This window comes from Phacochoerus africanus, chromosome X (genome assembly GCF_016906955.1).
Source record: "Phacochoerus africanus isolate WHEZ1 chromosome X, ROS_Pafr_v1, whole genome shotgun sequence".
Classification (NCBI taxonomy): Eukaryota; Metazoa; Chordata; class Mammalia; order Artiodactyla; family Suidae; genus Phacochoerus; species Phacochoerus africanus.
The window spans coordinates 18401383-18414115 of NC_062560.1; the positions used below are offsets into that span (position 1 = coordinate 18401383).

General features: G+C 47.1%; 1 protein-coding gene across 10 annotated transcripts in view; it reads right to left on the reverse strand.

The window, feature by feature from the left end:
* SH3KBP1 (SH3 domain containing kinase binding protein 1) overlaps positions 1–12733 on the reverse strand; it is a 340925-nt gene that overhangs the window by 176310 nt on the left and 151882 nt on the right. For 9 of the 10 annotated variants that reach the window (XR_007132781.1, XM_047764118.1, XM_047764112.1 and 6 more), the window contains one exon: positions 1852–1955. Coding sequence is in view for 8 of the 10 variants with exons in the window: in XM_047764118.1 (XP_047620074.1) it covers positions 1852–1955 (104 nt within the window). In the remaining 2 variants the exon portion in view is untranslated. Of the gene's footprint in view, positions 1–1851; positions 1956–2050; positions 2166–12733 lie in introns of those variants that run through there. The other variant, XM_047764119.1, reaches the window with a different exon arrangement.

Below are 12733 nucleotides of genomic sequence, written 5' to 3' on the forward strand. Positions count from 1 at the left end.
CAGTAATAACTGCTTATCTTTTCCTCGGGAATTTCCTCCACGGTTTCAGTCTTAAGAAACCTGTCCTTCTACCATTGGCATAAATGTTGTATTCTGTTGTCCATTCACTTTTCCCTCACTCAACTTTCAACACACGCCTTCTACGTGCCCTGCTTGTCACCGGGGCTAAAAAATGATGCATGAGTGACATACCGATAAAAATGATCCCAAACTGGCATGTAGGCAAAAGGAGTCCCTGCACATCCTCCCTGTACAACGCTGGGAAAAGCCCACTGATTGATTCTCTAGGGACAGGTGGCTTTGCTTGACACGCTATTTACTATTTATGAGGATAGTTTCCAACTCTGTTAGTGCAGACGTTTTCGGGTAGGAAACAAATGATTCTTGTCAGATCACCATGAACATAAACTTTGACCAGCAGGGAGGCAAAGTGGTTTATCCCCTAGAAAAGACAACCTCGGAGGTTCCAGTTTCATTGCCCTGTAGGCCACTGTGTAGTTTCCCCTCTGACTTAGCAACCTTAATCAGTCTTTCAGTCCTTATAAATACTTCGATCTTTCACAATTCTCTCTGAGGCAGCCTTACCATCTCGCAGATGCCCTCGTTAATGAGTTAAATAAAGCTCTGATGCATGTTCACTTTCGGAGAATCAAGAAACCTGGCTGCCAGCATCAGCCTTGCCACTGCCACCCACGCCATAGTTCACTTAACCTCCTCCTTGACTTCTAGCTTCCTTTTTCTGGTGAATCGTGGGTTTCTGTAAGGTCCAATGGTGCTCAGGAAACCAAAGCCATTGGAAAACTGTATTTTTATATACAGATACATATGCTGGATCAGAATGAATGATCGGATTCTAAGTGCAAAGCCTATAATCCCCAGGCCTGAGAGGGTGGGGCCCCAAAAGCCTGTGCCAGTGTCTGGTGGGACACTTCACCAGCAGGGCCGGCTCCGAGCAGCCGGTGCCAAGCAGGAACAAGGTTGCGTAATGCAGTGCAAAGAACAATGGTCTCCAGCCAGGAGGACCTGCCTTCAACCCTCAGCCCTGCCTCTTCTAGGGTCTCTTGAGTCTCCTTCATCTACAAAATAAAGCCGTTAGGATGAGTCAGTGAGCCAATGCGTAAAGAACTCGGTCACGCCTGTCACCGCTTAGGTCTTCTACAAATGTCACGTCTTTTTCCTTCCCTCTGAATCCATAGTGTCCCCCATGGTGAACACCGAATCTGTCCTCCAAAGGTGGATCAGGGCCACTCTGGATACCCAGAGTCTCTTAGCAACTGAAGCGGAGGAGAAAAGCTGCGCCATCAGATTGGAATTTCAGAGGTACCTAGTACACTGTTAGAAAGACAACAGTTTCTCTTTTGAAATTCCTTTTATTGAAGTGTAGTTGATTTGCCATGTTGTGTTAGTTTCCGGTGTAGAACAACGTGATTGAGTTATATACATCTATACCCGTAGATCCATCGATATCTTTTTCTTATTCTTTTCCGTATGGTTTATCACAGGATATTGAACATAGTTCCCTGTGCTATAAGGTAGCACTTGTTGTTTATCCGTCCTATGCATAATAGTTTGCATCTGCCAATCCCAAACTCCCAGTCCATCCCTCCCTCACCGCCCACGCCTGGGCCACGACAAGTCTGTGTCTGAGACAAGAGTTTTAAATGGCCCCACATCTGCCCTGATTGATGGGGCTGGGTGGCAGGCCTCTCTGGAGGGGTTTCCTCTGAGCAGAGACTCAGTGAGGTCTCCCAAGTCCCAACATCCGCCACAGCGAGGCCAGCCAGCCATGGGTGAGTTCTGACAGCCCACGCGAGGCCACCACACACCCCCTCCCCCGCCTGGCACACGTACCTCTCCCACCACCTCTATGATGTCGCCGACTTTCAGCTCGAGCTCATCATCGTTCTGGGGCAGGTAGCTGAAGGCCACCTGGCACCGGCGCCTCCGTCGCTCGCCTGGATGGGAAAAGTACAATATTTAGATAGAGCTCTTGTCTTCAAATTAGATTTTAAAGAGAGGCTTCCTAGGCATGCAGGCAAATTAAGCTGACTTGTCTCAAATATGCTCCCCAGGACAGGGCTAAAGGCATGGCAGCTCTGGTCTCGGAGAGAGAGGCAGGAGAAAGCAGAGCAATGCTTCTTGGTCTTTTAAAAGCTGCTGGGTCAGAAAGGCATGGATATGAGAAACCGATCCGTTGGTGCAGAAGGCAAAACCCCACCCCTGAAGCGCTGGAGCACAGTGTTGCCTTAAATGGTTTTCCATGGACAGGGCTTTGTATTTGCTGCTGGTGACTTTTCATGAAAGCTGATGTGATGTGGCAGAGTGAAAAGAACGGCCTGCTTCTAATGCTAGCGAGGCAGAGGAAACTTTGCCCAAGTGTGCAGAGGAAAAGATCAAGTCTCCTGGCCTTTTTCTTACTAATTGTCACCGTTTTAACATGCTGGAACTCAGGCCTGATGAGCAAAGGCTGACTCGATTTCAGCCTGCTCTGGGTACCATTTCAAATGTCCCACAGGGTTCAGCAAATCCATTTCTGTCCTCTTCCACCTGTCCCAGGGGATCCATTAGCAGGATCCCTGGCTGCTTAGAGAGAACCAACCCAGGCACATCAAGATAAAAGCCAAGGCCACACTTCATGTGACTGAAGGACACTCAAGGTCACAGCATCTCACTCACCCAGTGTGACCCAACTGGGAGGCCCTGGCTTAGTGTGGTTCAAGTACAGATGCAACTGTCCATACCACAGACATGCACTGTGGGGAGAAGGAACATGCACGTGGTATGGGTGACGGGGCCTCGAAGGGCGGCGGGGCAAAGACAGACAGTCAGACAGACAGACAGCAGTGGAGGCCCAAGCTGGCAAGAGGCAGACAGGAGAGAGGAACAGAGGCCAGTGTTGCTCAGAAGTTTGCCGCTCAAGACTGACCACCTCCCCTCATTCCTTCCTACCACCACCTGGCCTAGAAAACCAAAGGGATCAGCAACTTCAAGGACACGCATTTAGAAACGCTTGCATTATTTCTGGATACTGCCTATGGGGATTCTTTTCCTTTTCTAATCTCTCCCCGAGAAAGCAAGGGCCCGCAGGTGTGATCACAGGCCACACCGAGACCCCCATGCCGCGTGACATCATACGAAGGGGGAGGCCTCTGCTACATCTGACAAGCTCACTGATCAATATTTTTCAAAAGCCAGTGGCCTCGTTCTCTCTGCTCCATTTTTCTCTGCCTGAACCTCACTAAGGAAGAACAGAGTTGAAAGGAGGGAAGAGGGCAGAAGTTCAGAATCAATATCTCGCCTAATCGCATCTTTGGTGACGAAAGGAATACACTCTCCCCCGCCTCCCTTTGTGCAAAATCACACCGCCTGGTCTCGATGAGAACAAACGCAGAGCTCTCAGGCCAATTCCCAGCTGCTAACTGCACAGTCAGCGGGCAAAGGAGGGAAGCCCAAGGTCGGCCAGGCTCTCGCAACAGGCAGAGAGCTCACCCCAAGTGGCTCTTCCCAGGTGGGAGGTCAAGCAGAGGGGTCCTCCGGGGCAAAGCCCATCCCATGGCTTCCCACCCAAAGGAAGGCAAAAAGCAAGCACTCGGTCACAAAGGATACAGATTTCTCATTCTAGCCAAGAGAGACTAGATGATGAGGTGATCTTAGCAACCCACCTCCTACGCCCTGCGACTCCCCTCAAGAGAAGTTCTACTATAACTACAGATCATTCGGAGCTTTATTTGCTAGCTGTTATGCTCAGAGCAAATTCTACACACATCTAGAACATGAAACAAGGAAACATGACAAATGTCTGAAACTCAACACTCCTAACCGCAGAGGTCCCCAAAGTCCTGATCGAAGTGACTTCAAAAGAATATCTGAAGGGACTTCCCACTGTGGCTCAGCAGAGATGAATCTGACTAGGATCCTTGAGGAGGCAGGTTTGATCCCTGGCCTCACTCAGTGGGTCAAGGACCTGGCGTTGCCATGAGCTGTGCTGTAGGTCGCAGAGGCGGCTCAGATCTGGTGCTGCTGTGGCTCTGGCGTAAGCTGGTGGCTGCAGCTCCGATTCGACCCCTAGCTTGGGAACCTCCATGTGCCGCAAGTGCGGCCCTAAAAAGAAAAAAAAAAAAATGAAGACCTCGTGTTAGCTAAAGTCATAAAATTTAGTACATGACTAAAGGTCACATTTTCATAATAACTCCTTTAAAAAGTAGCATCTAACAGGAGTATTCAAAGGGCAAAGGACAGGTGACATAGTCTCTGAGAAAAGACTAACCTAGGACAGTCAGGACCTGGAACAGAGTAATATTTCTCTTGAGCCAAAGCTCTCGATTGGCCCTGTCTGGAATGAGGAAGAATGGCACACTTAGGAATCTCTTTCTACCCGGCTAGTCAGTATTTCTTAAAAGCCTCTAAGGCTATTCAGCTGGTGGCACAAAGACCTATAAGGCACACTGCCAACATACAGGACCATGCAAAGTGAGCCCTACAGGGAAGTATCCAGAGGTTGCTGGGGGAAAAGGTCACCCAGCTTGACCCCAAGCAGAAACATAATTCCCTCTAACACTGGGACAGTTTGTGATCTTTTTTAAAGCGTCTCTGACACCCATCACCCTAATTCCTCCTGCCAACGATATGAGTTAAAAAGAAAAGAGCCGGGATGAGCCACCATTTTACAAATGAGGCAAGTGGGGCTCAGGGACTTACCCGAGGTCACTCAGCTAGTAAGTAGCAGTGTCTCCTTGACTTGAGTTCAGAGCTCTCACGCCGATGCTGGATGAACAGTTCAGTTCTCATCTCATCCCCAGTTCTCTGCAACCTGTACTTAACTGCTTCCCGCAACACGGCACGACACAGCCTTAGGGCCTCTCCACAGCTTTCTCATGACAGATAACTCCCAAGCCCCTGCAATGCGGCCTTCCAGTCCTCACCTTCTCCAGATCACTGTTTCAATCTTTTTTTTTTTTTTTTGTCTTTTTGCCATTTCTTGGGCTGCTCCCACGGCATATGGAGGCTCCCAGGCTAGGGGTCCAATCAGAGCCACAGCTGCCGGCCTACGCCACAGCCACAGCCACGTGGGATCCAAGCCACGTCTGCAACCTACGCCACAGCTCACAGCAACGTCAGACCCCCAACCCACTGAGCAAGGCCAGGAATCGAACCTGCAACCTCATGGTTCCTAGTCGGATTCATTACCCACTGAGCCACGATGGGAACTCTGCACTGTTTCAATCTTGTTTGCCAGTTCCACCCAACCTAAAATCCAGTTTAGGGGGATATGTGCTATTGAGAGACACTGCATTTCAGTGGCTTCTGTCCATCTTAAATTTTAGAGAGTTTAAGGATGTCATTTGGCATGTTTTCCTCTCCTGGCATTTCACTCATGTTTACTAGTTGGTCTTGACCTTTCTCAAAGAAGTACAGAGACAAGAGTGTCACCTCCTTTCAATAGCAATAGTTTCAGCGTAAACTGGAGGAAAAAAATGTTATGACTTCCCCAAGGCTGAGGTTTGGAATCCTTTCATTTCCGCTACCACCTTCACACCCAGAGCCCAGTCCACAGGAAATCAAGTTTTAATACATTTCATTGGGCTGTCGTCCTCCCCTAGCCCTGTGTGTGTTTTCTAGGCAGGACCACTTAACTCCTTACACATAACTGAAAGAAGTAATGGGAGTTCCCATCATGTGCGGTGGAAACAAATCCGACTAGGAACCATGAGGTTGCAGGTTCAACCCCTGGCCTCACTCAGTGGGTTAGGGATCCAGCGTTGCTGTGAGCTGTGGTATAGGTTGCAGATGTGGCTCGGATCCCGCATTGCTATGGGTGTAGGGTAGGCCGGCAGTTGTGGCTCCGATTAGACCCCTAGCCTGGGAACCTCCATGTGCCGCGTGTGCAGCCCTAAAAAGAAAAAAAAAAAGAAGTAATGGACACAAGTCTAAGGGACATAACAAACGTGTGTGAGCACGTGGCTCACCATAAAAGTGTGACGAAGGCAGACCTCACAAGGCATGATTAATACATGTCTACTTTATTGCCATACTGCATGATGGCCACAAAATACACATGCATCAACATGTGTTCATACAGAGGAACTGGGTACACACAGATGGCAAGGCAGGCACCCCCAACTCCCTCACTAGACCTCATAACCACCTTTCACTGATGACCAGCTTTGTTTAATATAATACTAACAGCTAGCATTTATTGAGTACTTACTGTATGCCAGAGACCTAAGCGCTTTGTATGCATTCACCCATTTAATTGTCACACGGAACCTCCAGGGTAGATCTGGAACCTCTCGCTTTTACAGACAAGGAGACTGAGGGAGCACATAGAGACTGAGTATTTTACCAGAGGTCTTACAGCTAGAAAGTGCCAGAAGGGCCTGGGATTTCAAGTCAGGAGGTGCAACTCCAGAGACTGTCTCCCCTGTCTGACGTTCTGAAGAAGCTTTCTCGGCTATGAGTCCTGAGACTGCGGAAAGCACTAGCTGGGCTAACATGGTACATGGTTAAGGTGTGAAACCAGGAAGTGAAAAACCACAAATCAGGAGTGTTTCCTTACAGCTTCTGGGAACTGGGGCCCATATTTTAATGCAATAAAGCTAGTTGGATGGGGAGGAAATGTCGTATATTCACATTCTGTATAAATGAAACAGCACACACAACAAAACTTTACAGCCTTCCGGGGTCCCGCGATATGTGAAAACTTTACTAGGTCAATTCATTCAATGACCACAAAAATATAACAACAAATAGTGCAGAGGTTGAAAAAAGTCTTTGGGTTAACTGAAAACTTTCAACACTCATATGGTCTTTTTTTTTTTTTTTTTTAAACATCCCACATCCTCTGTGACCGAACAAGAGTATAACTATGGAGGTTTAAATCACTTGATGTTTTCAAGGAACTCACTAAATTAATCAAATGGATCCTCACCACATGCCTAGGGAACATAGCAGTATCCTGACAACATTTTCAAGAGAGCAAACATTTATAAAATTAAAGAGGAACTTGAGTCGCTCAGGGTAACTGCTGGCATTTTCTCCGGACATGCCTGGAGACGACCTGTGTCTGAACGGTGACATTCGGGGCACACCTACGGACTCCCCTCTCTGAGATCGAGGCCAGAGACCAGCATTTAGAGCTGATTCCACAAGTGACACTGTCCACAAAATTCTAAACCTCAACAATGAATCAGAGCTGCTAGTTACAGATGACAACAGGTGACAACAGGAAAATACCTTGTGGGAACAAGTGGCCTCCCTTGGGAGAATGCTAAGCGGTGGTTCTCAATCTTGGCTGCACATTGAAATCACCTGGAGACCTTTCATAAAACTACTGCTAACTGCCTACATAGCAGCCTCTGAGGAATTAGGTCTCCATAGAAAAACTGCTTCTTCCAGGGCTGGGGCAAAGAAAACACAAAGTGAGGGAGTTCCCTGGTGGCCCAGCAGTTAAAAGGATCTGCTGTTGTCACTGCTGTGCCTTGGGTCACTGCTGTGGCACAGGCTTGGTCACTGGCCTGGGAACTTCTGCATGCCACTGGAGCAGCCAAAATATAAACAAACAAACAAACAAACAAGGCATGGTTTCCACTTTTAAAAAATACGAAGTGAGACTGGAATATCTGGTTATGCCAAAATGAACAAAGCACTCGAACTCTTAGACGGTCATTTCAAAAGGACACAAGGATCAGCTCGATGGGGCTTCCACTGGCCAAATTTGGGATAACAGCAGCATCTACTGAGGGACTGTCAAAAAAAAAATTCACGAGCCCAGACTGATACAGTCAATAGAGGGCTAGGCTGACAGCTAGTTAGCTAGACAGATAGATAAGATTAGACAGGAAATATGGGCCAAGAGGGGAAAGCTCTTCTTTACACAAGAATGTCAACTAATAAATGCAGACATGACAGAAAGAGACCATCTCCATTTTATAACCATCATGGCAACAACTGGTTCCGGCAAGAATCAGTGGGGATTAGGATATTTACCGAGTCTCAAAATATCTCCCCAAAGATTATTCATTAATTACAAAAGGCAACTGTCCCCTTCATATGGAGAAACCTGGCAGACACGGCCTTGACATTCATGTTGTCAGTGATGGGACAAATTGACAACAGCTGCCTCCTTATGTGATGCGCTAAGAATGCTTACCATCACCTACAGGATGCTCCTGCCCCAAACACTCAACCTAAACCTGACCGTGAAGGAACAATCATGCAAATCTAAAATGAGGGCCAGTTGACAAAAACTGACCTAGTTTAAAAAAAAAAAAAACTTTAAAATCAATATCACATAAGATTTTTTAAAGGTTAGGGGACTGTTCCAGATTTTAAAACAATAAAGAGATAGAACAACTAAATCTAATGCAATCCTTAATTGGATTCAGCGTTTCTTTTAAAGGTTATAAAGGACATTATTAGAAGAGCTGGGGAAATTTGGATATGGACTAATACTAGATAATAGCATTATATTCATGTTCCATTTCCTGACTGTGTTAATCCTATTGCAGTTACATAGGAGAATGTCCTTGCTCTGAAGACTTAGGGATGAAGTGTCCTGATATCCGTAACTTACTTTCAAATTATTAAAGGGCAAAAAAGGGCTTGTGTGTGTGTACACATATATACAGACACACACATATATCCACACATACAATGAGAGAGAGAGAGAGAAAGCAAATGTGGCAAAATGTTAGCAATGGATAAATCTGGGTGGGTGTTCATCACACTAGTGTTACAACTTTGCCTGTACATTTGAAATTTTTCTAAATAAGAAACTCAGACGGAAAAGGAAAAAAACAGATGCCTGGCCCCCAGCCCTAGATTTTCTGAAGTCAACGGTCTGGGGTGCAGGCTAGGCATTTGACTTTTCATAACTCCCCGGGTAATTCTAACATACAGCCAGGTTGAGAGCCATCTAGACAGTTCGGTTGTCCAAAAATGAATGGGACTCTTCCAGGACCATGTTATACAGGTACTATATTCTGCTTCTCCCAAAAGGGAGAAAAACCATACTTATTCTGCAGTGTTAGCCAAATACATAACTCTGGTGAATGCTGCTGTGCTGGGATTTTTATTTTGCGGACCTTTGGGGCAGTCGTACTAAGCTGTCTCTAGCTCTGGAAATGTGTTCCTGGGGCCAGGAGCAGGGAGGTGGGAAAGAAGGTGGTCTCTGATATAACTAAATAGCAAACACTGCTGGGGGGTGCAGCAACTCCCCACGTTACTGAGCAGAATTCCAGATTCTTGAAGCAGCTGGGTTTTTTGAGTTGGAAACATCGATTTATGCCACAAGGCCAGGTTTCCCATTTCACAATAGAAAAACCATACAAAGTAAACTAAATACATGTGGAGAATCATCCATTTGATCTCAGGACATCCAATGGATTCTGGGTGCAAGGGGAGAGAAGCGGAATTACTGATCTTGTGGACCCAGCATCAAACGCTTTCCTGGAAAAATGCCCATGCATCACCCTGTTCCCAATGTAACGTAACTCAGAGGAAGAGGAGGCCACTTTAGAGGCCGATGGCAGACCAGGAAAAAAAGCAACTCATGAGTCTTTCTTTACAAACCCTCTTGGCTGTGGCTGGACTGTTGCAGTGGAAATGGACAGTATATAATTAACCAGCACTGTTTGGTCTCTGGAGATGAGCCTGCTTGATTCTCCAAGGGTTTTGTATAATCAACATCTTTGCATGGTGGAAAACAATCAATCCATGTGCCTGCTACTTCAAAGGCAAGGTTCACCCGAAAAGAGGTTAGAGCTATGCCAGTGCCCATTTGCTCCCACGTCCCAACAGAATACAGGAGAAAAAAAAAAAAATGTAGAACCAGCAGGGAGCCATTTATTAGAGCCTCTGTGCCGCAGGGGACAGGGAGGGAGGCGGCTGAAGTCAAAAGTCACATAAGGAAAACCAACTGAATCTTGTTAGTGATGAAGGAAAGGAACACTGATGGCGTCGGCTCTGGGCCAAGAGCCGTGCTCGGCATGGTGTGTGCTTCCCCTCCAGTCTTCACACCAACACTGTGAGGTCAGGGGTGCCGGCCCCATCTTCATGGGTGGGCACAGAAAGCCTGGATAACTTGGACGAGGCACGTGGGTCAAGTATGTCACAGTCTGCAGCCCTCTTCTCCCAAGAGAACCCGGGAGTCTTTCAGAGGGACTGTGGATGCCAAGCGAAGGATGAGGACTTGATGAAATCCTGCCTAGACGAGGTTTCTGGGCAGAGAGGTGACAAGAAGATGTGAGGACAGTGACCGAGGGAGAAGGGCCCTGGTGCCAGGGGTATGCAGGACAGTTTGGAGGAGGGAGCCTAGAAGCAGTCAGATGGCCCAACGGAAGATAATGAAAGAGAAAGTGTAAAAAACACAGTGGAAGGAATCAGACAGGCAAGGAAAGGAAGATACGCAGTAGGATCATCAGTTGATGTGTGCCTCTGTTGACCCCTTTAGGGGCCAATGACTGCTTTCTCATTTGTCTTTGACCCCCGGTACCTAGCTCAGTGCCCTACTGGAGCAGACGTGCGATCCATTCTTGATAAATGAATGGATGACTGAGCTGAAGAGTACCTATCCCACTTTTCGTCTGTGGGTCACGGTTTTGTGAACACACACTCCCAGTCAGCAGAGCACAGAAGGAGGACCGGAAGGGTGGAGGAAAAGAGTTAACGCCTCAACCTGATATTAAGCAGGGCACTCACCAATGTGTGCTTGACAGCCAATGCTGAAATCGTTAAGGTGGAAAAGTTTGTTACCTGCATCTCACCAAAAAAAAAAAAAAAAAAAAAAAAGGCAATGCTACCTCAAACTGTTGCAGAGATGGGACAACGGTGGCCCCTATAGTCTTGCCACTGTTCTGAAGATTCCTCCTGCTCCACCAACGTTTTAGCCCAAAGCATCTGTGACCCTAAAGAATGTCTGATGTACTCCTTCGTGCTCTCTTCTTTCAAGTTCATGGTCCACTGTCAATTATACCAAACAGGAGAGCAGGGCTAGGTCCGAACAAGAAATTATGTATACCTACTTTTATTTTATTATTATTATTTTGTCTTCTGTCTTTTCAGGGCCGCACCCACAGCATATGGAGGCTCCCAGGCTAGGGGTCCAATTGGAGCTGCAGCTGCCGGCCTACCCCACAGCCACAGCCACGCCAGATCCGAGCTGCGTCTGCGACCTACACCATATCCAGTTCATGGCAACTCTGGATCCTTAACCCACTGAGTGAGGCCAGGGATTGAACCCGAGTCCTCATGGATGCTAGTCGAGTTCATTAACCACAGAGCCATGACGGAAGCTCCTCTATCTGCTTTTAACTTGAGTGCTCTTAAAAGACAGAAAACACTTGCTTTAAGTGGGCAGGGATGTACGTACAAGCATGTTCAGGGCAGCACTGTTTGTAAAAGCAAATACCTACGAGCACAGAGACCTACGCAAGAAACAGCCTGAATGTCCACTGTGGGGGAATGGCTCCACTAATCATGATTTTTCCAGACCGTGGGAAACAAAGCAACCAATTAAACCAAGCGAGCAGCCCTATGTGTAAAAGGTGCCCATCATACATTAAGTTAAAAGACCAAATCACATAATATGTATGATACGTTCCCAACATTGCGTGTGCGCGTGCACACCCCCCCCCACCTCCATCATGGACACTTTAATTTACTCCTATTACCCAGAACCTATCAAGAGTTGCACTCAACAAATGTTTATTAATGAATAAATGGATTCATTCAACATGCAACTGATACGTGAAGGCCTAACATGATTAAATGAATGTGAGAAAGAGAGTGTGTATGCATGAACACACCTGTGTAGGCACAGAAAATGGGATGGAAGGATCTGCACACACGCTCTGCCATGGGGCTGTTCCTCTAACAGCCCCTGCTTTGCTCTAGCATGGTCTGCATCCCCCTGTATTTGAAATATCTGAGCGTCAGTCCCTGTATTTTCCTCCCTGTGCCTTCAGCTCTGACACCTCTCAGCTGTTTCATGCACACTTTTTTCAACAAGTGCAATGCATTTACCAACGCCCACGTGTGCCTCATGATGGCTGCACGAGGCCATCTCATCAGGAATGCCTACTCGCCATCAGTTTGTGAGCCCAGGTGCCACATATCTAGAAATGGAGGGGAGCAAATCCCTGATCTAGTCCTTCCCTCAGTCCTAGAAACGTCAGAGTCTAGTGCCCTGTTTAAAGAAGCCACTGAAAGCAGTCTTCAAGCCAGCCAATTCACATACGACCCCCCAAAATCGAGTTTCTACTGTCAGCATAATACAGAAAGGGGCCATCCATTTACTAAGCTGGGTTTCTGCAAAGAGAAGCTACATATGGACATTTTCAAGGTTCACATCTTTACCTGCTATTTCCTTTGAAACTGTACCTATAATTTTGGCCCCAGGGGCATGAAGGACTCCTCCAACCCAATGGCCTCCACCTCAAACCAACTCATAATTCAATCTGCTGTAAACCTGAAGCTAATACAACACTATAAATCAACTATAACCCAATAAATTCTTTTTAAAATGGTGTGAAGTAGCCATTCGAAAGGACACAAGAGCTCTGATTTTCCAGCCACTGTTCACATGGTTTACTGTGACAGCATTAAGGCACGTAAAGAGAACCCTGGGCCCCAAAACACTGAAACGACAACCCAGTGGCCCCAGCACTTCAACCCCTTTCAGCCATGCAGCCCACCTGTCCTCTCTGCCTCCGTTGTGCCATGTGCGACTGCAATG